Raw genomic sequence first — 20,010 nt, 5'->3', positions numbered from 1 at the left:
ACTTCTGTCACTTCTCTGTGCCGTTGGGTTTGGGGAGCTCTTTGGAGCTGTTGGGACCTCGATGGAACTGGGCAACTCTTCTCTCCTGCAGTGGCTTCCAGCACTGTCCAGATGCTGAAAGTGAGCGAGATTTCCATCAACAGCCTCCTGGTGTCCTGGGATTCAGTCATGGGAGCCACCGGGTACCGGCTGGCCTGGGGTCCGACACCAGGTGAGATCCCTCTCTGCTCTCCTGGAATGGGAGAGCCTCAGGAGTGCTGGGAGTGGGGCAGGTGCAGCTCATGAACTGCTCCAAGCAGCCTCTCCCACAACTCCAGAGCGTGAACTGAAGCCAGGGATTATTCCTGGCCCTGAGGTGATGTCGTTACAGAACGTGACACAGCACAAAGCACCACGATCCCATCGCAAGAGTGTGATGGTGTTCACAGGGGATTTCAGACTGGGGAAGAGACGAGGATCTGACTCCATGTTTCACAAGGCTGATTTATTATTTTATGATATATATTACATTAAAACTATACTAAAAGAATAGAAGAAAAGGTTTCATCAGAAGGCTGGCTAAGAATAGAACAGGAAAGAATGATAACAAAGGTTTGTGGCTCGGCCAGCTGGGCTTTGATTGGCCATTAATTACAAACATCCAGCATGGGCCAATCAAAGATCTACCTGTTGCATTCCACAGCAGCAGATAATCATTGTTTACATTTTGTTCCTGAGGCCCCTCAGCTTCTCAGGAGGAAAAATCCTAAGGAAAGGATTTTTCATAAAATATGTCTGCGACACAAGAGAGATTTATTATAGCAACACGTTGCTTTTATACTTTTTCAAGATATTTGCATTCACTGAACAGACACATTGACTGCCCATTGGTTATAGGAAAGAAACAAAGTTCTCAGTGGGTGATCAAGGAGCCACATCACTCTGTGAGCCAGCTGGAGTCTGTATCTCTTAACTTTCTCTCCTCCATCACATCTCCATGGTGACAACCTTGGTGTCTTCCTCAGGAGAGATAAGGGGCTTTCCTTATCATCAGGAGGCCTTTGCTGGCTCACAAGAACAGCACAGAATGTCTTTCCTACAAGGTACCAACCTGGCCCCAGCCCCACACAGTGAGTCCCCAGGAAGGAGACAGGGAGCATTCCCAAGTTCCTGTGGTCCCTGGATGTGAGATGGTTTGGACTCAGTTCCTCTCAACTGGTTTGGATCACTTAGGTGTTAAAATTCCAAAATAAATAACCACAGGAAAACTCTCCCTTCCCCTGGTGGACACACGGAATCCAAGCATCCCTGAGGCTGGAAAACACCTCCAGGTCCAACCTGTGCCCAATCCCCACCTTGTGATGGAAGTGCCACCTCCAGGTGTTCCTTGGACACCTCCAGGGATGGGCACTCCAAACCACCCTGGGCAGCCCCTTTCAATGCCTGAGCACGCTTTCCATGAGGAAATTCCTGCTGAATTGTCCTGGAGCAGGTGTCCTCCATGAGGAAATAATTGTTCTGGTGCCGGTATCCTCCATGAGGAAATTCCTGAATTGTTCTGGAGCAGGTGTCCTCCATGAGGAAATTCCTTCTGAATTGTCCTGGAGCAGATGTCCTCCATGAGGAAATTCCTGCTGAATTGTCCTGCAGCAAGTGTCCCCCAGCAGTGGGAACGCGGTGGATTTCCCAGGATGCCACAGAGCTGCTCTCCAGCCTCGTTCTCCTCTCTTTTCTCTTCCCAAGAGTTCTTTGGCAAGGACCGTCCCCGGCACCTGTCCCTGGGCCGGTCAGTGACGTCCCAGCAGCTCCGTGGCCTGGCCCCCGACACCGAGTACGTCATCTCCCTGTCCGTGCTCTTCGGCCCCGGGGAGGGCCCCGGCGTCACCACCTCGGCCAGGACAGGTGAGTGCAGGGGCAGGATGGAGGAGCTACCACAGGACGTAACCTCTGAGTATCTGGTTCGAGCTCATGTGTCCCTGACTGGGGCTATTCCTGTGCTCCGGGCCTGGGAAGAGATTGAGGTTTGTAAGGTCCCAGATTGGTTGGGGTTGGAAGGGTTGAAAGGTTTGGAATTACTGGATGGGTTGGAAGGGTTGGAAAGTTTGGAACAGCTGGAAAAGTTGGAAGGGTTGCAAATGTTGGATGAGTTGGAAGAGTTGGAAAGTTTAGAAGGGTTGGAGGAGTGGGAAGGGTTGGAAGGGTTGGAAGGGTTGGAAGGTTTGGAAAGTTTGTAAAGGTTGGTAAGTTTGGAAGAGTTGGAAGTGTTTGGAAGGGTTGGAAGGTTTGGAAGGATAAAAAGGTTTGGAATGTTTGGAAGGGTTGGAAGAGTTTGGAAGGGTTGGAAAGTTTAAAAGGATTGGAAGAGTGGGAAGGGTTGGAAAGTTTGGAAAGGTTGGAAAGTTTGGAATGGCTGAAAGGGCTGGAAAAGTTGGAAGGTTTGCAAGGGTTGGAAGGGTTGAAAGTGTTGGAAAGGTTTGGAAGAGTTGGAAGGGCTGGAAGCTTTGGAAAAGTTGGAAAGTTTGGAAGGGTTGAAAGGTTTGGAAGGGTTGGAAGCCCATCTTGTTCCAACACTTTCCACTATCCCAGCTCACTCCAAGCCCCATCCAACCTGGCCTTGGACACTTCCAGGGATGGAGCAGCCACAACTTCTCTGGGACACCTGTGCCAGGGCCTCCCCACCCTCACAGGCAAGAATTCCTTCCCAAAATCCCACCTCCCCCTGCTCTCGTTCAGTTCAAAGCCACTCTCCCTTATCCAAAGTGGTGAAGTGCCCAATCTGCACTCACTGAGTTTCCAAAGATCCCAAAATTCACACCAATATTGAGTCCTCAAAATTATTAAAATCCATCTGCAAAAAATCTGTAAAACAGGAAATCTGGGTAAAATCTGCTGCAGGAAACCACAGGAAGATGAAGAGGGTGGAACATCCTAGAGCAGTCATTTTTGCTTGGTGATAAGGGCTGTCTCCTTCCTTAAAGAATTCTGTAATTCCAAGAGAATCCTTCTGGGAGATCAGATTCCCTGGACAAGTGGCAGCAGGTGCAAATCCTTTGTTGGTGGACAAACGTTGTCCCGGTCTCTCAAACTTCTGCTGCCCTGGGAGCCCGGGAGAGGCAGCACCGCTGATCCAAAAGCAGAGGGGGAATTCTTGGAAAAGGTTCCAAAGTGGCAGCGGGTGACTGGAGACCCTGGAATACCACATGGAGAAAATGGTCTGACCCTTGTGGGGAAGAGAACAGGGAATATTCCAGAGCCAGGAGAGTTCGGGGTGGGTGTTTCACCTGGGGAACTGGGATATGGATCTCCTGATTCCATGAATCCCTGAACTGCCTGGCCTGGCCTTGCTCCCACTGGATCTGGGCAGAACATGCTCCTTGATGACCTCAAGGAGTGGTGTCTCTGCAGGTGAGGATGAGGAGACACCAAGGGTAAACAAAAACGCCATTTTTAATTCTTTGATATAATTTTGACTCATTAATGATGAGCCTTTGGGCAGGAATCAGGACACTCCTGATGTTGTTCCCATCACCCCGGCCTGTCCTGGCCTTGGTCCCACTGGATCTGGGCAGAATGTGTTCCTTGATGACCTCAAGGAGTGGTGTCTCTGCAGGTGAGGATGAGGAAACACCAAGGATAATCAAAGATACCATTATTAACCCTTCAATATAATTTTGACTCATTAATGATGAGCCTTTGGGCAGCAATCAGGACACTCCTGATGTTGTTCCCATCACCCCAGCCTGTCCTGGCCTTGCCCCCACTGGATCCAGGGTACAACATGCTCCTTGATGACCTCAAGGAGTAAAAAGTGGTGCCTCTGCAGGTGAGGATGAGGAGACACCAAGGATAAACAAAGACACCGTTTTTAACTCTTCGATATCATTTTGACTCTTTAACCCTTCGATATAATTTTGACTCATTAATGATGAGCCTTTGGGCAGCAATCAGGACACTCCTGATGTTGTCCCCATCCTGCAGCTCCTCTGGGATCAGTCTCCAACTTCAAGGTGACGTCCCACACCAGCACCAGCCTGTCCTTGGCCTGGAGTGCCACGGCCGCTGCCACCAAATTCAAACTCAGCTGGAGCCCCGTGGGAGCAGGAAAAGGTGAGCAGGGAAAGCACATTCCAGGAACTGGGATGGTGTTCACAGGGGTCCAAGGGTGAGGGAAGAGACGAGGATCTGACTCCATGTTTCACAAGGCTGATTTATTATTTTATTATATATATTACATTATAACTATACTAAAATATTAGAAGAAAAGATTTCATCAGAAGGCTGGCTAAGAATAGAAAAAGAAAGAATGATAACAAAGACTTCTGTCTTGGACAGAGAGTCTGAGCCAGCTGGGCTGTGATTGGCCATTAATTAGAAACAACCCCATGAGACCAATCCCAGATGCACCTGTTGCATTCCACAGCAGCAGATAACCATTGTTCACATTTTGTTCCTGAGGCCTCTCAGCTTCTCAGGAGGAAAAATCCTAAGGAAAGGATTTTTCAGAAAATGTGTCTGTGACACCTTCCCGAATTCCTGACCCAGTCCTGGGGGGTGGGAAAGAGATCCCACAGCTGGGAAGCCTGGTCCTGTGGCAGGTCCTTCCTCCTCTTTGTTTTCATGGTTTTATTTATGGAGAAAATCCCCAGAGCTCTGGGCAATGCAGCAATTTCCTCTGGAGGAAGGAAGTGAGCTCCAGGCTCTGAAATATCCCTGTTTTTTCAGGAAAACAGGTTGCCAGGACTCGGTACCTGGGCAGCAGAGTGCTGGCCCATCGGATTGAGCAGCTGGTGCCCAACACCCTGTACAGGGTCGGTGTCCGGGCTGTGTTCAGCAGGACCGAGGGGCCTGAGGTGACCCTGACTCACCTCACAGGTGAGTCCTGCTGGGAAAATGTGGAATTTTCTTCACTCGGGATCACCAAATGTGGTGGTGTTCACATGGATTCCAGGATAAGGGAAGAGACGAGAATCTTGACTCCATGTTTCAGAAGGCTGATTTATTATTTTATGATATTGTATTATATGAAAAGAAAATCATATATTAAAACTACACTAAAGAATTAGAGAAAGGATTTCATCAGAAGGCTTGCAAGGAATAGAAAGGAATGATAATAAAATCTTGTGACAGACCAGAGAGTCCGAGACTGTGATTGGCCATTAATTAAAAACAACCACATGAGACCAATCACAGATGCACCTGTTGCATTCCACAGCAGCAGATAATCATTGTTCACATTTTGTTCCTGAGGCCTCTCAGCTTCTCAGGACAAAAAGATCCTAGCTAAAGGATTTTTTCATAAAATATCATGGCGACAGAAAATCTCTCCTTCAGTTTGGGAGGCAAAGCTTGGATTGGTCTTGGGCACGGGATTGGCCCAGTTGGTCGAAGCCTGGTGATAAAAACACCACAGATTTGGGTTCAATACTTGTGTTCATCCCTTTAAGAGCTGGACTCCATGATCCTGGTGGATCCAGCTCAGGATATCCTGTGGGTGGGGGAGGCACGAGCAGCCCTCACTGCTGGTGGCAATAATCCATGGCTGTTCCCATGGGAGGGAGTGGACATTGGGCAATCCTGGATTTATCAACGCAATTCCTAGAGTTTTTTATCCAAAACCACCTCAGGAATGCAGGAGTCTCTGCAGGGTCTCTCACCAGCCTGCACTCTTGGGGTTTTGGGAATTCCTTGGGTTGTTGTCACTACAGTCCACAAAACAACACAAGAACGCAGCGCTGCTCTCAAGGTGGAAAAAGGGGAGTTTATTTCCTGACTCCAACATTTATAGTTTTCCAAAAGTAACAGTGGATTGGAGGGTGACAGTGCCACCTCTCCAATGATACTGGGCAAACCAACAGTCTATCAAATTTCTCCTCCTCCATAAAAGAATGCAAAACAATGAGTTATTTACAGAAAGCGTGTGAGAAAGATTGTTACAAGAACATAAACATCAGAAGGCTTAGAAAATCTTTAAAAATCAGGGCTACAGGTTGTGGCTCTTCCTCTTCCAACATGGAATTCAGGCTCCTTTCCATGTCTTATTTGCCTGATTCCATCTCAGTGAGTTTTTTTTGTGGAATTTGGAGATGTGTCTGGAGGATCCATCCTCTCCTGGAGTCCTTTTCATGTCCCTCTGTGCGTTACCAGTTTGGTGTGGGTGGTGAGAGATGTCAGGCTGAAACTCCTCACCTTGGATTCCATGGATCCATTAGGAATCTCAGCCTGGAATCCTGGATAATGTGTGGAAAGTAGATATTGAATCCATGCCCAAATTCTCCTCCTCCACCACAGCTTGGAGCCATGGTGCTGCTCTGGGACCGAGCTGAAATCTTATCCTGGTTCATTTTTCCAGCTCCTTCTGGAGATTCCAGCCCCATCCCGGCCATCCAGGACCTGAGGGTTACCGACGCTGGTGTCAACACTTTGAAGCTGGCTTGGAAAAGGCTTCCTGGGATCAGTCACTACAAGATATCCTGGGAGCCACCCAATGGTGAGAATCCCAATCCTTGGTCAGGGAGCACGAGGAACCCACAAAAATGGGGAGTTTGGCTCAGGAAATTCCTTTTCCATGGGTGGTTGGGGTAGGTGGGACTTCTATGTCCACAGGGTTGGACTCCTCTAAACAAGCCCTGAGCTAAGATTTAGGCTCTAACCAAGGGTATAAATATAGCTGGGATTTGGGAATTCCAAGAATTAGCTCTTTTCCACATTTATGACCTCATCTCGCCTCTGCCTGTGCCTCAGTTTCTGATGAAATCCTTTCTTCTATTCTTTTAGTGTCATTTTAATATAGCATTTTCTTTTAATATAATATATATCATAAAATAATAAATTTTTGCAGGGGTCCCAGCACGAGGGAAGAGATGAGAATCTTGACTCCATGTTTCAGAAGGCTGATTTATTATTTTATGATATATATTATATTAAAAGAAAATGATATATTAAAGCTACACTAAAAGAATAGAAGCAAGGATTTCATCAGAAGGCTGGCAAGGAAAAAGAATGGAATGATAAGAAAATCTTGTGACTGAACAGAGAGTCTGAGACAGCCGGACTGTGATCGGCCATTAATTAGAAACAACCAACATGGACCAATCAAAGATGCGCCTGTTGCATTCCACAGCAGCTGATAATTACTTTTTACATTTCGTTTCTGAGGCTTCTCAGCTTCTCAGGAGAAAAAAATTCCTAATGAAACGATTTTTCATAAAATACGTCTGTGCCTCAGTTTCCCCGTGGGCAGAATGAGTCCCTAAGTCTCCTCCCTGGCCAGGTCCTGTCAGGTGTGCGTGAAGCTGCTGTAACCATGACTGTTACACTTCCCTTTCCATGGACACCACGGCTTTTTTGGGATGTCTCCTCAGGTGACTCGGAATCCTCCCAGCTGCTCCCGGCAGAGGCCGTTCCCTTCACGATCCCCAGACTGAGGGACAACACCACCTACACCATCTCCGTGTCCGCAGTGGGAAAGGGGCAGCAGGGGAACCCCACGGTCCTCACGGCCAAAACCTGTGAGTGTGGGATTCAGGGACTGGGATAACAGCATCTCCGTAGGGGAATGAAAGAAAATGAGCAGTTTGGGGAGATGGACACCTTATTCGTGGAATTCCAGAATGTTTTGGGTTTCATGGATTGGGATAACGGCATCTCCATAGGGGACTGAAGGAAAAAGAGCAGTTTTGGTTGATGCACGCCTTATTGCTGGAATTCCAGGATTTTTTGGGTTGGAAGGGGCCTTGAAGATCATCCACTTCCAACACTTTCTGTAGGTTGCTCCAAGCCCTATCCAACCCAGCCTTGTTTCTTCTCAGATCCCACCAAAAACCAGACATTGATCCTTTCTTCTTATTACCAAGAAATATTGGGATTTCCCCGTCTTCCCCTGCCAATAATTCCCATTTTTGTGGCACATTATCTTGGAATTCCCTCTTTATGCAATACCTTGACCTTTTCCAGCAGGTAAAGGCCAACATCCCTCGTGAGTTGTGCCAAAATGGGCAGGTTTGAGATCAAACTGAGGAGAAAATTGGGGATGTGGAGCCAACACTGGGATTTCAGGGAGCATCTGGGGAAAAAAACACACAGGAAAAACTTCATTACTCATCCCAAAATCTCAAGTTTCAGTCACTTTAGAGTCCAGACTGAAGATCTGTCAAAATTTCCCCCAATTCCCACCAAATGAGAACCTGGTCTGATTCAGCTTCTTGGAAAACACCCGAAGTGCTGGAGGAACTCCTTAATCTCACCAGAATCATGGAATTTGGGAGGCAGAAATGTCCAAAAAGCCATTTCCAGCCCCTAAGCTTTGTCCCTTTGCTTTTCCAACAGTGGATTTGCCCAAAGTGACGGAATTCACCGTGCAGGAGGCCACGGATTCCAGCGTTTTGTTGTCCTGGAATTCTGTTCGTGGAGCATCCCTGTATTCACTGATGTGGGGATTGTCCTCAGGTAACGTTTGGTGAGGGAAGGAAACCCTGATCCTTCTCCTGAACTCCTCTGGATCCTGCTCAGCAGGAGAACCCTGGAGGTTTCCATGGCTTCCTTCATCTCAGCTTCTCCATTTGGCTGAAAAAGAGGGAAAATGGGAGCTGGAGGAGGCTCCTAAAATGTCCCATTTGGCCTTTGCAAAATCCTCTGGAGAAGCAAAAAAGGAGGGGTGGGAATAGCTCGGGAAAAAGGAATTTTGGCATTATCTGCGTCCCTTCCTGCCCATCAAATCCACCAAAAAAGGTGGATTTTTGTCATCCATGAAACCTCATTTTTATCTGTTTCAAATCTCTGCTCTGCTGTGAGGGGCTTTTAAAAATTCCTTAATCATTCCTTTTCCCAACTGATTTGGCTTTTCAGGATTTGCCCTTTTAAAGCACTGATTCCATTATTTTTTTCCCTGGATTGGACTAAAATCCTCTTTGAATTTGGAGTTGTCCCTGTGGCTTCAACCAAAATTTTTTTCTAGGATCAGTCCACATCCAAAGTCAATAAAGAAACCAAATCCAACAGAATTCCCTGTGCTCCCTGCAGTGCTTTTGGAGCTACCAGGAGCATTAATTTCTTATTTTTATTTTTAATTCCAAGGATATTTCAGGATTGGCAGCTCCATACTTGCAGGTTGTGTCACTCAGGATGAACCGCCCTGTGACAGCAGCATTTTTTTGGGATAAATATTATGGAAAAGTGATTTGGGAACGGAACCTTTGGGGTGATTTTAGTGATCTAAAGCAACTGTTCCCCCTCCTGTGCTGTGCTGTTCAAATATTGATGGGGAAGGATGCAGAAATCCCTGATTTCAGAGCAGTCAGGGAATCAGGAATGGATAATCCCATGTCTGACAGTCCCCCTCTGCCCTCCCGCCGTCGATCCAGCTGGAATGGGTTCATAAATATTGATTTTCTATCACCAGCAGATGAATCCTCACCTCTCTTCTCCATAGGATAAAATTTATACTCCTGAGTGAATAATTCAATTTTTTTCTGGTTAATTATCCCGACTGCCAACACTGGTGTATAAAAGCAATTTAAAATTTGGCCTTTATTTTTGTCTTGAATAATTTTCCTTCACACAACTTGATTTTTTTCCCTAAATAACCATTATCTTATTATGCATTTTCCTTACTCCTTTTGAAGCTCATTTAATGCCCTTTTCCCTGCTGATTCCATCCAGCCTATCCCATAAAAAATTGGATCCCTTTCTATTCCACTTGGGATCATTCCACCTGTGGATCAGACAAAATAAACCAATTATGGCTATTTTGATTCAGGGAGGGAAGCACAAGAGTTTAAATCAATTTTCAAGAGGGATTTTACAATTTTATTTAAAGGAGGAACACCTCCCTTCCAAAAATTTTTGTAGAGAATTGAGAACAGCAAACTGGATTTGATCCTTGGAGATCTTGTCCAACCTTAATTCTATGAGTTGATGACAGTGGAGCAGATTATTTGCCCTGATTTTATTTCTTGCCATACATATTGAGTTTTTGGGGTGATTTTTTCCTAAGTAAAATGTTATTTCAGGATAAAAAAGGTGCAAATTCTGCTTTGAACAGTGTCAAATTCATCATTTATTATTTCTAAAGTAAGGCACTTAGGAAATGTCAAGCATTATTATGACATTTTTTTCCTATCATTATTTTAAATCAAAACTATGAATTGTGTGCAACCAAATTTCTCAGTCAAATCTGATTTTATTTTTCATCAAACTTTCCATTCCTTCCCAGAAAATAATCTTATTTCTATCCATAAGAACCGCTGGATAGAAATTGCTCTCTCAGCCTTGAGCACCAAATTCCCTAAATTTTTGCATAAATTCCAAATTTTCAATGCACAAAATCAACCTGCTTTCATCTGGTTTAGGTCCTGACCATTGCACTTTGTAAATTATTTACTTTTGCCTCCTCTCCAAATCCTGGGAATCATCCCCAAATTCCTGTTTGCCAACAGTGATGCCACCACAATGGGAATTAATCTCTGCTTTCCTGGCTCCCAGTGATGTTCCTCCTGTTTTCCACAGCTCCTGCTCTTTCCCGGGAATTGTTACCAGCAGCTTCCCGTTCCCATCGAGTGACAGGGCTGAGCTCCAAGGAAATTTATTTGTTTTCCATAAAACCAATGTTTGGAGACTTGGAGGGACCAGAGACAACGCTCCTCGCACAAACAGGTCTGAAGGATGGAGACCTGGATTTTCCAGTGAAAACTGCTCCTGAGGCTGGTTTTGGAGTTTCAAAATATTTCTCTTTTTGCTGGAGAGGCTAAAAAAGGTTTAAAATTCACCTTTTCTGTTTGGGTCCTACAGCAGGAGCTCCCAGGGAGGCACCAACTGCTCCAGCAGTTCCTGCACCATTGGATACGAGGAAATCTCCGTCAGGATCTCCCGGCAGTGTGGGGACCTCTCCTCTCCCAGTGCCCACCAGTACAAAATTCCCAGAGCCCCCAGTTTGGACCAGCATGGTGTCGGCACCGCTGACAGCCCTGCCTGGGCCAAGTGAGTGTGGGGATGATGGTGATGATGATGATGTAGAAAGAGTCAAAGCTTAGACACCAAGATCTTCTCTGATCCAAAGCTCAGAGACTGAGATCTTCTCTGATCCAAAGCTTGGAGACCAAGATCTTCTCTGATCCAAAGCTCAGAGATCTTCTCTGAACCAAAGCTTAGACACCAAGATCTTCTCTGATCCAAAGCTTAGACACCAAGATCTTCTCTGATCCAAAGCTCAGAGACCAAGATCTCTGATCCAAAGCTCGGAGACTAAGATCTTCTCTGATCCCAGGAGCTAAAACTTAATTTTAAGCTAAAATTAACTAAGGTCTTAATTCCCAGAATAACAAGAAAGGAAAATGTCAGGGAAGGCCCAAACCCCATAAATGCAGTGAAGGCCTCAGCGCAACCCTGAGGGGTGAAGGTGCTGCTGCTCACCCAAAAATTGGCATCACAAGAGGTTTGGGGTTTGTTTTGGTGCTCTGAACACAGAAAACCCCGGGATTTAGGGTAATTTAGGATCCCTCAGCTCACAGAATTCCTCTCTTCCCTCTGCAGTTTGCGGGAAGCTCAAGGCAGACGTTGGGTTCCTGGTGGATGAATCCTCGAGTATTGGCCAGAGCAACTTCAACAAAGTGAAGGATTTCCTCTTCCGGATCGTCTCCTTTTTCCCCAAAATTGGGCCTGAAGGGACACAGGCAAGATTTCCTTAAGTTTTTTTTTTTCCTGGAGCAGAGTCTGCTCACCCAGGAGTTGTGGAGCAGACAGGCCAGGGAAAGACCTGTGTGGAACAAAAAAAAACAGGAATTAAAGTCTCCTCAGTGTCAGCTTTCCCATTTGGACAGATTTCCATTTCTTGGTTATTTTTCCAAGACTGAATCATCGGTAAGAAAGCAAATTCCACACCTGAAATGCTGTCTTGGTTAGGCCAGAGATCTGTTGGGTGCATATTCCCCTCTTGGAACCCATTTCTGGCCCAATCCAGGGTGGGGAATTGTTGGAAATCCAGAGTGAGGACAGATGGGAATCCAGAATGGGAATGGTGGCAAATCTAGAGGGAGAATTGTTGTAAATCCACAGTGGTGATGGTTGGGAATCCAGAGGGAGAATGGTTGAGAATCCAGAGCGGAAAATGGTTGGGAAATCCAGAGTGGGGAATGGTTGGGAATCCAGAGTGGGGACAGATGGGAATCCTGAGTGAGAATGGTTGGGAATCTAGAGTGGGGAACATTGGGAATCCAGAGAATTGGGAATCCAGTTTGGAATTATGGGAAATCCAGAGGGAAAATGGTGGGGAATCCAGAGTAGGGAATGGCGGGAAATGGTTGTGAATCCAGGGTGGGGAATGGTTGGGAAACAAGGGTGGGGATGGTTGAGAATCCAGTGGGGATAGTTGGGAATCCAGAAGGTGGAATTGTTGGAAATCCAGAGGGGCAATTGTTGGAAATCCAGAGCAGAGATGTTTGGGAAACCAGAGTGGGAATGGTGGGAAATCCAGAGTGAGGACAGATGGGAATCCAGAGTGGGGGTAGCTGGAAATCCAGGTGTAGATCCAAGTGGGAATTGTAGGATGTCCCAGCAACTCCCTCCTCCAACAAACAGAAAACAAAAGCCCCAGGTCGTGATGGGAATCACCTCCAGGACAAATGAAGCCTGAAGGATTTAATGACAGCAAAGCCAATGGGAAGACTCAGTTCCTCATTTATTTGGGGTCATTTGTTTAATTTAAGTTAGGAAGGGAGAGTTACAGAGCTCAGTTTAAGCTGAGCAGAAAATGGGAAATTCTTGGACTCTGCTTGGAGGTTTTAGGTGAATGATGAAGTCACCCTGGGTCAACAAATAACTCTGGGAACATAAAAATTTTTGATTTAGGTGAGGATCTGACTCCCTTTTCCCAGAGAATTCAACCTCTTCCCATTCCCGGTGCACCACGCTCTGACTCGAGGCAGTCTGTCCCATTTCCTGTGGATTTTGGGGTTTTTAATCCCTGTTTTTGGCAGGTTGCTGTTGCTCAGTACAGCGAGGAGCCCAGGGCAGCTTTTCACTTCAGCCAACACCGTGACCGCAACGGAGCCCTCGGAGCCATCAGGGGGCTGAGCTACTCCGGAGGCAACACCAAAACAGGTCTGGGAAAGGGACCTGGACACCTGGGATGGTTCTTCTGGCCCAGGACAGAACCTGGAAGCCAAGGAAAACATTTCTCTGAGTGGTTTGGAGCCATTTCCTTGGTGGGAACATTGTGCCTAAAGTTGTTTTAAATTTAAGAACAGATTAAATTTGATTTTCGGAAGTGGTTTTTCCAACCACTTAGTGCTTTATCCATGTCCTGTTTTTTCCCCTGGGTTTTCCTCATTATTTTATGGTTTTGCCTGCACCTGAGGGAGGTTTTTACACCATAAACATGAGGATGGCTGTAGTGAAGCATTCCTGCATCCCTGAAATCCAGATATTTTGGCTCATTTAAAAAACTCAGAGAGGGATGACACTTTCCATGTGCTCATTCCCACCTGGACACTGGGAATACCTGGTTCCCTGGAGGAACACAACCAGGAATGGTAAATTAAAGATGGTTAATTTTTATTTAAACTTTTAGCTCAGTTGGTTGGAAGCTGGTGCCAGTAACTCCAAGATTTGATCCCTCTATGGACCATTCAAGAATTGGACTCGATGATCCTTGTGGATCCTTTCCAGCTTGGAATATTCTGTAGTTTTGTGATTTTTCAATGAAATCTTCACATCTGAGGCACCCAAATCCCTCACCTACCTCACTGGTATTCGACAAGAGCACAAAAAAAACCAAGAAAAGCCAAAATACAGGAATTTTCATGGGATTGCTTAGGGAGAGAAGGCATGGAATTGGTCAGGCTGGAAATTCCTGGCTAACCTTGCCTTTTTTAATTCTTTTTATGGAGTTTGTGTCAATAAGGACACAAATTTTACTCCATGTAGGAATCTTTCCATAGTGTTTTGGAGCTTCTTGACCATTTCAATCTGTGGGAGATTTCTTTGTGGAACTTTCTTGGTCTTTCCAAAGACATTTGGAAATGGGAATTCTGTGGATTTTATTCCACAAGTGTAAGAAAAGTTAATTCAAATTTCTGAATATTTTGGTTCCCCTTTTCCAAAATCATCTGCTGATTTCACCAGAACCATTCCAGCCAAGATGATTTCCTGCTGTCATCCTCCAAAAGACGTTGTCCCACACCCAGGGCTTCCACTTTTGAGGAATTCCCTTCACCCTCCACCCATGGAAGGAGATCCAGAGTCCAAACTTGTGGAATTAACCCAGACTCCCACCCTGTCTCTCCCTGTCTGCTCAGGCCATGCCATATCCTACGTGCTGAAGGAATTATTCCAGCCCTCCAGAGGGATGAGACCGGGTTTTCCTCACATCCTGGTGCTCGTGACAGATGGACAATCCCAGGACGATGTGGTGTCCCCAGCCAGAGCAGCCCATGCCTTGGGTAGGAGTTCCCAGTTGGGTTTCCCTCAGTTCTCCATGAATTTCCAGAGGGCTGAGGTTGCCCAGTTGGGTTTCCTTTGGTTGTCCATGAATTTCCAGAGGGTTGATGCTACCCCATTTTGTTTCCCTTGGTTCTATATGAATTTCCAGAGGCTTGATGTTACCTCATTGTGTTTCCCTGATTCTCCATGAATTTTCAGGGGGTTGAGGTTGTCCCATTGTGTTTCCCTTGGTACTCCATGAATTTCCAGGTGTTTGAGGTTACCCAGCTGGGTTTCCCTTAGTCCTCCATGAATTTCCAGAGGCTTGATGTTACCCCACTTTGTTTCCATGGTTTTCCATGAATTTCTAGAGGGTTGATGTTGCCCCATTTTTTTTCCATAGTTCTCCATAAATTTCCAGAGGGTTGAGGTTGCCCCATTGGGTTTCCCTCAGTTCTCCATGAATTTCCAGGGGATTGAGGTTACCCTGTTGTGTTTCTCTTGGTTCTCCATGAACTTCCAGGAGACTGATGTTGCCCTATTTTGTTTCTATGGTTCCCCATGAATTTCCAGAGTGCTGATGTTGCCCTATTCTACTTCCATGGTTCTCCATGATTTTCCAGGGGTTTGAGGTTGCCCAGTTGGGTTTTCCTTGGTTTTCCATGGATTTCCAGGGGTTTGAGGTTACCCTGTTGTATTTCCCTCAGTTCTCCATGAATTTCCAGGGGGTTGATGTTACCCCATTTTTTTTCCATGGTTCTCCATGAATTTCCCGGGGCTTGAGGTTGCACAGTTGGGTTTCCCTCAGTTCTCCATGAATTTCCAGAAGATTGAGGTTGCCCATTGTGTTTCCCTTGGTTCTCCATTAATTTCCAGGAGACTGATATTGCCCTTTTCTATTTCCATGGTTTTCCATGAATTTCCAGGGGGTTGAGGTTACCCTGTTGTGTTTCCCTGAGTTCTCCATGAATTTCCAGGGGGTTGAGGTTGCCCAGTTAGGTTTCCCTTGTTTCTCCATGAATTTCCAGAGGGTTGATGTTGCCCTATTTTGTTTCCCTCTTGGCTCTCCATGAATTTCCAGGGGTTTGATGTTGCCCCATTGTGTTTCCCTTGGTTCCCCATGAATTTCCAGAGTGTTGATGTTGCCCTATTCTATTTCCATGGTTCTCCATGATTTTCCAGGGGTTTGAGGTTACCCTGTTGTGTTTCCCTCAGTTCTCCATGAATTTCCAGAGGGTTGAGATTGCCCCATTTTGTTTCCATGGTTCCCCATGAATTTCCAGAGGGCTGAGGTTGCCCAATTGAGTTTCCCTTCATTCTCCATGAATTTCCAGAGAGTTGGTGCTACCCCATTGTGTTTCCATGATTCTCCATGAATTTCCAGGGCTTTGAGGTTGCCCAGTTGTGTTTCCCTAGGTTCTCCATGGATTTCCAGAGGGTTGAGGGTGGTGCCCTGTGTGAGAAGTCACTTTGAGGGCACTGTTGGTTCCTTCCCTCCTTCATCCTTTCTCTTTTCTCTCCCCACCTTGTCTTGGTTTGCTGTAACTCACACCCAGCTCCAGGTGACTTCTCTGTGGGTTCTACCTGATCCCTCCAGAGGTTTTTACCAGGAAGGGATTTGAAAACTCTGATCCCAAGGATTGGTAGTGGTGGGATCCATGTCATTCCAGGGCTCCGTGTCATTGCTGTGGGGGTGTCGGGAGCTGACCCCATGGAGCTCCACAGGATCTTGCTGCAGCAGAACCCCCAGAACGTTTTCTACGTCAGCACCTTTGATGACTTCCCCCAAATCCTCCAAGAACTCATAGAAGCCATTTGTTCTGATCCTCAGCTTCCAGGAACCCAAATCCCTCTGGAAAAGGTGAGTTCCTACTCCAGGGAGCAAATCCAGCTTGGAGTGGGTCAGGCACAAGGAAAATCGTCTTCCCTGAGGGAAGTTTCAGAGCAGAATCAGAGCGGATCTAGGACACTGTGTCACATCCTGACCTCACTGCCCAGCCCTAAAGAAACCCTTGAAATCCAGGGAGTGGAACTGGGGAAGCCAGGATAGAGCTGGGAATGTTTTGGTGGATAAAGCCACTGCAGAACACTGAGATATATTAAAAATTCATATTATAAATACATAGGAATAGACTAAATATCTGAGAATTCTCCAGAATGGTCACAACTTTGCTTTTCCCTTTTTTTTTTTTTGCCTAAGCCAAGAAATGTTTCAGTCTGTGTTTCATGGTCACTCCGGTTTATTTGCCATCTTTTGCTGGATATTAATTCCCTGATAATTTTTTGTTTTCTCTTTTCCATTGAAGATCCCCAGGGGCTCAGCAGCTCACAGGGGTTATGACCCCCACACTGCAAAGGGAGAGAAAGGGGAGCGGGTGAGTCACGGAATTTTCTCACTTGGAAGGGACCTACTTGGATCATGGAGTCCAGCTCTTAAGGGAATGGCCCAACAGCATGATCCACTTGGATAAATAATATTAATTATTAATAATATAAATTGAATTTAATTAATTACTATAAATTATTATCATGGAGTCATGGGTTGGAAGGGACTTTAAAGATCATCCAGTTCCAACCTCAACACCTTCCACCATCCCAGATTGCTCTGTCCAGCCTGGCCTTGGACACTTCCAAGGGTGGGACAGCCACAGCTTCTCTGGGAATGGCATTCCAGGGCCTCCCCACCCTCCCAGCCAGGAATTCCTCCCCAATATTCCATCCATCTCTGCCTCTGGCAGTAAATACAACCAAATTATGACCAAGGAAGAGCTGTAGCAAGGAATCACCCTCAGATCTTTCCTGTTGGTGTTTTGCTCCTCCTGCTCCATGTTGGCTTTGAAAATCCAGGAAAAGGACCTGCTCTGGGATTTGGGAATGCTCTCAAGTGTCAGGGTGCTGCATGAAGCTGTTGGGGTTTGCAGGTCTGAGGTCATCCCCCCCACGCTGCTCTTTTCCATGATTTTAGATTCTCCCTGGAAAATACAATCAAATTATGACCAAGGAAGGGTTGGAGCAAAGAATCACCCTCAGATCTTTTCTGTTGCTGTTTTGCTCCTCCTGCTCCACGCTGGCTTTGAAAATCCAGGGAAAGGGACCTGCTCTGGGATTTGGGAATGCTCTCAGCCTGAAGCTGTTTGGGTTTGCAGGTCTGAGGCCATGCCCCCCACGCTGCTCTTTTCCATGATTTTAGGGTCTCCCTGGGAAGGACGGCATTCCTGGGCTGCCGGGTAGGCCGGGCCGCCCGGGCCCTCCAGGCCCCCCTGGAATCATGGTATGGATTGGTTCCAACAAACTTTTCCATAACAAACTTTTCCAAAGGGCCATTCCAGAGAAAAGTGACCAGTATCCCCCTGTCCTGTTTTGCAGGGGCTCCCTGGCAGCCAAGGTGACGTTGTGAGTATTTGGGATCCTGGGTTGGTTTGGGTTGGAAGGGGTCTTAAAACTCATCCCATACCATGGGCAGGGACAGCTCCCACTGTCCCAGAGTGCTCCAAGCCCTCTCCAGCCTGGCCTTGGACACTGCCAGGGATCAGCACCCATGGTCTTGGGGCTGGTTTTCTGTTTAACACTGCAGAATTTATTTTTAATTCCAGGGATCCCCGGGCTATCCAGGACCCGCAGGGCCGAAAGGAGACAGAGTGAGTTCCATTCCTGGATTTCACTGGGAAAAATTCATTTCTTTGTTGTGACATGAAATGAAATGTGTGAAATGAAAATTCATTTCATTTGTTGTGACTTCTCTTTTCCAAGCATTTTCACTGGGATCTTTGGCAAATGTAAATTTTTAAGCTGTGTCTACCTAATCCTACACTGCCAGACTTCATCTTTGGGCAGTTTCCCTCAGGAATTTTATGTCTTTATGGAGAAAAGTGCTCAATCCTAATCTCAGGTTCTGGGCACAATTAATTAGTTAGTTAATTGCAGAAGAAGGTGGGGTCATTGTGCCTTTCTGAGTTTCCATTATTAACCATTTCCATTATTAACCATTTCCATTATTAACAAACTAACAAACCCGAGTTTCCATTATTAACAATCCATTTAGGACACTAAAATATTTCAATATTTACTGGGGGCAGAGCCCAGGAGGAGCTTCCTGCCCTTCTCCCAGTCCCCATTCCTCCTCTTTCCTTGCATCTCCCTGAGCTGTCTGTGCAGATGGAGATCAGGAACGGATCCTGCTGAAAGCCAACTTCCATTTTCTCCTTGGGAATAATTTTTTTCCCGTGCCAGCAAACAAAGCTCAAGTCATGGCCATGTGGTTTTGGGTACCAGGTGCTTTGGGTTGATGGAATTTGCCCTAAATCACCCAATCTGCTCCTGGGTGTCCCAAAGTGCCTTTATCCACAGGGAGAGCCAGGCTATGTCCTGGGAGGCGTGGAGGTGATTCCTGGCCGGAATGGGCAGCCTGGCCCCCCTGTGAGTATCAAACCCCGGGTGTGGGGAACCTTCAGCTTCCCAAGGGCTGGGAGAGATCCCAAATCCCTCTCTCTCCCATTTTTCCTTGTTGCAGGGACAGAAGGGGCAGCCAGGGGTTCCTGGGGTTCCAGGACCACCAGGTTCTCCAGGGCCACCAGGAATCTCCATCAAGGTGAGTCTGCAGCAAAATTCTGGGATGTACCACTGATGGGTTGGGAATCTGACCTAGGAGAGAGGCTGGGCAGAGTTCCAGAATAAAGCAGGGATTCATTCACAGGATCTCCTCCATGGCTGCACCTTGGGCAGCACCAGAGCCCAGCCAGGGCTGCACCCAAGATGACCCAAAACAGCCCCAAAATGCACGAGCGCTGCCGAGGTCTGTCCCTGGGATCAGCTCTGCTCCATTTGCACCTTGCAGTTCATTGTCCCATTGCAGCTTTAGCCCAGGCAGTCCCACCCTGCTTGTTTTTCTCTCTGCAGCCCACGGGGTTTGTGCTCCTGGGCTGAGATTTGGGGCATTTGTCCTTGGTGCCCAGCTGGAGCAGGAATTGTTTTGTCTCCCTGCTCTGTGCACACAGCTCACCATCCCATAATATGAAGCCCAGACCCACACACTAAAGCAGCACAGAATGTGGAAAATATAAAAGCTAACCCTGAGTTATCAGCACGGGAAAAGGAGACCCAACTCCCAATATTGAGGGCGAGGTGTCTGGAGACCTCTCCTAAAGCTCTGCCTTCTGCTGGGAGTGGGAATTTTGCTCTCCTGGATTGTCAGACTGCTGGCTTCTTTTTTTCTGGGATGAAGTTTAGTGAGGAGCCCCTAAATGTCCATCCCATGGGAATTCTCCTTGTCCTTTCTGTTTCAGGGTGAACCAGGGGATTCAGGAATCAGGGTGAGTACCTGAGGTCAGCTTTCACTTGGGGATGAAAAGCCTTTTTTCCATCATTATTTCCAAAGTTCTGCCTTCCAAACTTCCCAAAATTCCATGGAGATCCATGAAGGGATCATGGAGTGGGGCTTTCCTATGCTTCATGCAGGGTCCTCGTGGCAGGAGTGGCCTCAAAGGTGACAGAGGAGACATGGGAGAGCCGGTGAGTGGTCCCAAGAAACCAGGGAAAAACTGGGCCAGGTCCAGAGGAGGGAAAAATGTGGATCAAGAACAAATGGCCCAAAGTGGCAGCAGATCCAAAACGAGGGAATGT

The 20,010-nt window shown here is 46.7% G+C and overlaps 1 protein-coding gene across 1 annotated transcript in view; it reads left to right on the top strand.

Annotated features, from left to right (window-relative positions):
* Window positions 1-20,010, top strand: part of LOC131082232 (collagen alpha-1(VII) chain-like) — a 109,836-nt gene that overhangs the window by 29,218 nt on the left and 60,608 nt on the right. The window contains exons 14-34 of the mRNA XM_058021932.1: window positions 92-211; window positions 1,723-1,881; window positions 3,958-4,086; window positions 4,702-4,851; window positions 6,329-6,466; window positions 7,341-7,487; window positions 8,305-8,424; window positions 10,483-10,629; window positions 10,765-10,953; window positions 11,506-11,645; window positions 12,948-13,071; window positions 14,268-14,411; window positions 16,062-16,252; window positions 16,698-16,766; window positions 17,582-17,662; window positions 17,758-17,784; window positions 17,985-18,029; window positions 18,739-18,807; window positions 18,902-18,979; window positions 19,674-19,700; window positions 19,846-19,899. Of these exons, the coding sequence (XP_057877915.1) occupies window positions 92-211; window positions 1,723-1,881; window positions 3,958-4,086; window positions 4,702-4,851; window positions 6,329-6,466; window positions 7,341-7,487; window positions 8,305-8,424; window positions 10,483-10,629; window positions 10,765-10,953; window positions 11,506-11,645; window positions 12,948-13,071; window positions 14,268-14,411; window positions 16,062-16,252; window positions 16,698-16,766; window positions 17,582-17,662; window positions 17,758-17,784; window positions 17,985-18,029; window positions 18,739-18,807; window positions 18,902-18,979; window positions 19,674-19,700; window positions 19,846-19,899 (2,348 nt within the window). The remainder of the gene's footprint in view (window positions 1-91; window positions 212-1,722; window positions 1,882-3,957; window positions 4,087-4,701; window positions 4,852-6,328; window positions 6,467-7,340; window positions 7,488-8,304; window positions 8,425-10,482; window positions 10,630-10,764; window positions 10,954-11,505; window positions 11,646-12,947; window positions 13,072-14,267; window positions 14,412-16,061; window positions 16,253-16,697; window positions 16,767-17,581; window positions 17,663-17,757; window positions 17,785-17,984; window positions 18,030-18,738; window positions 18,808-18,901; window positions 18,980-19,673; window positions 19,701-19,845; window positions 19,900-20,010) is intronic.

Source organism: Melospiza georgiana, chromosome 4, assembly GCF_028018845.1.
Source record: "Melospiza georgiana isolate bMelGeo1 chromosome 4, bMelGeo1.pri, whole genome shotgun sequence".
Lineage (NCBI taxonomy): Eukaryota > Metazoa > Chordata > Aves > Passeriformes > Passerellidae > Melospiza > Melospiza georgiana.
This window is presented reverse-complemented; position numbering and strand designations above follow the sequence as displayed.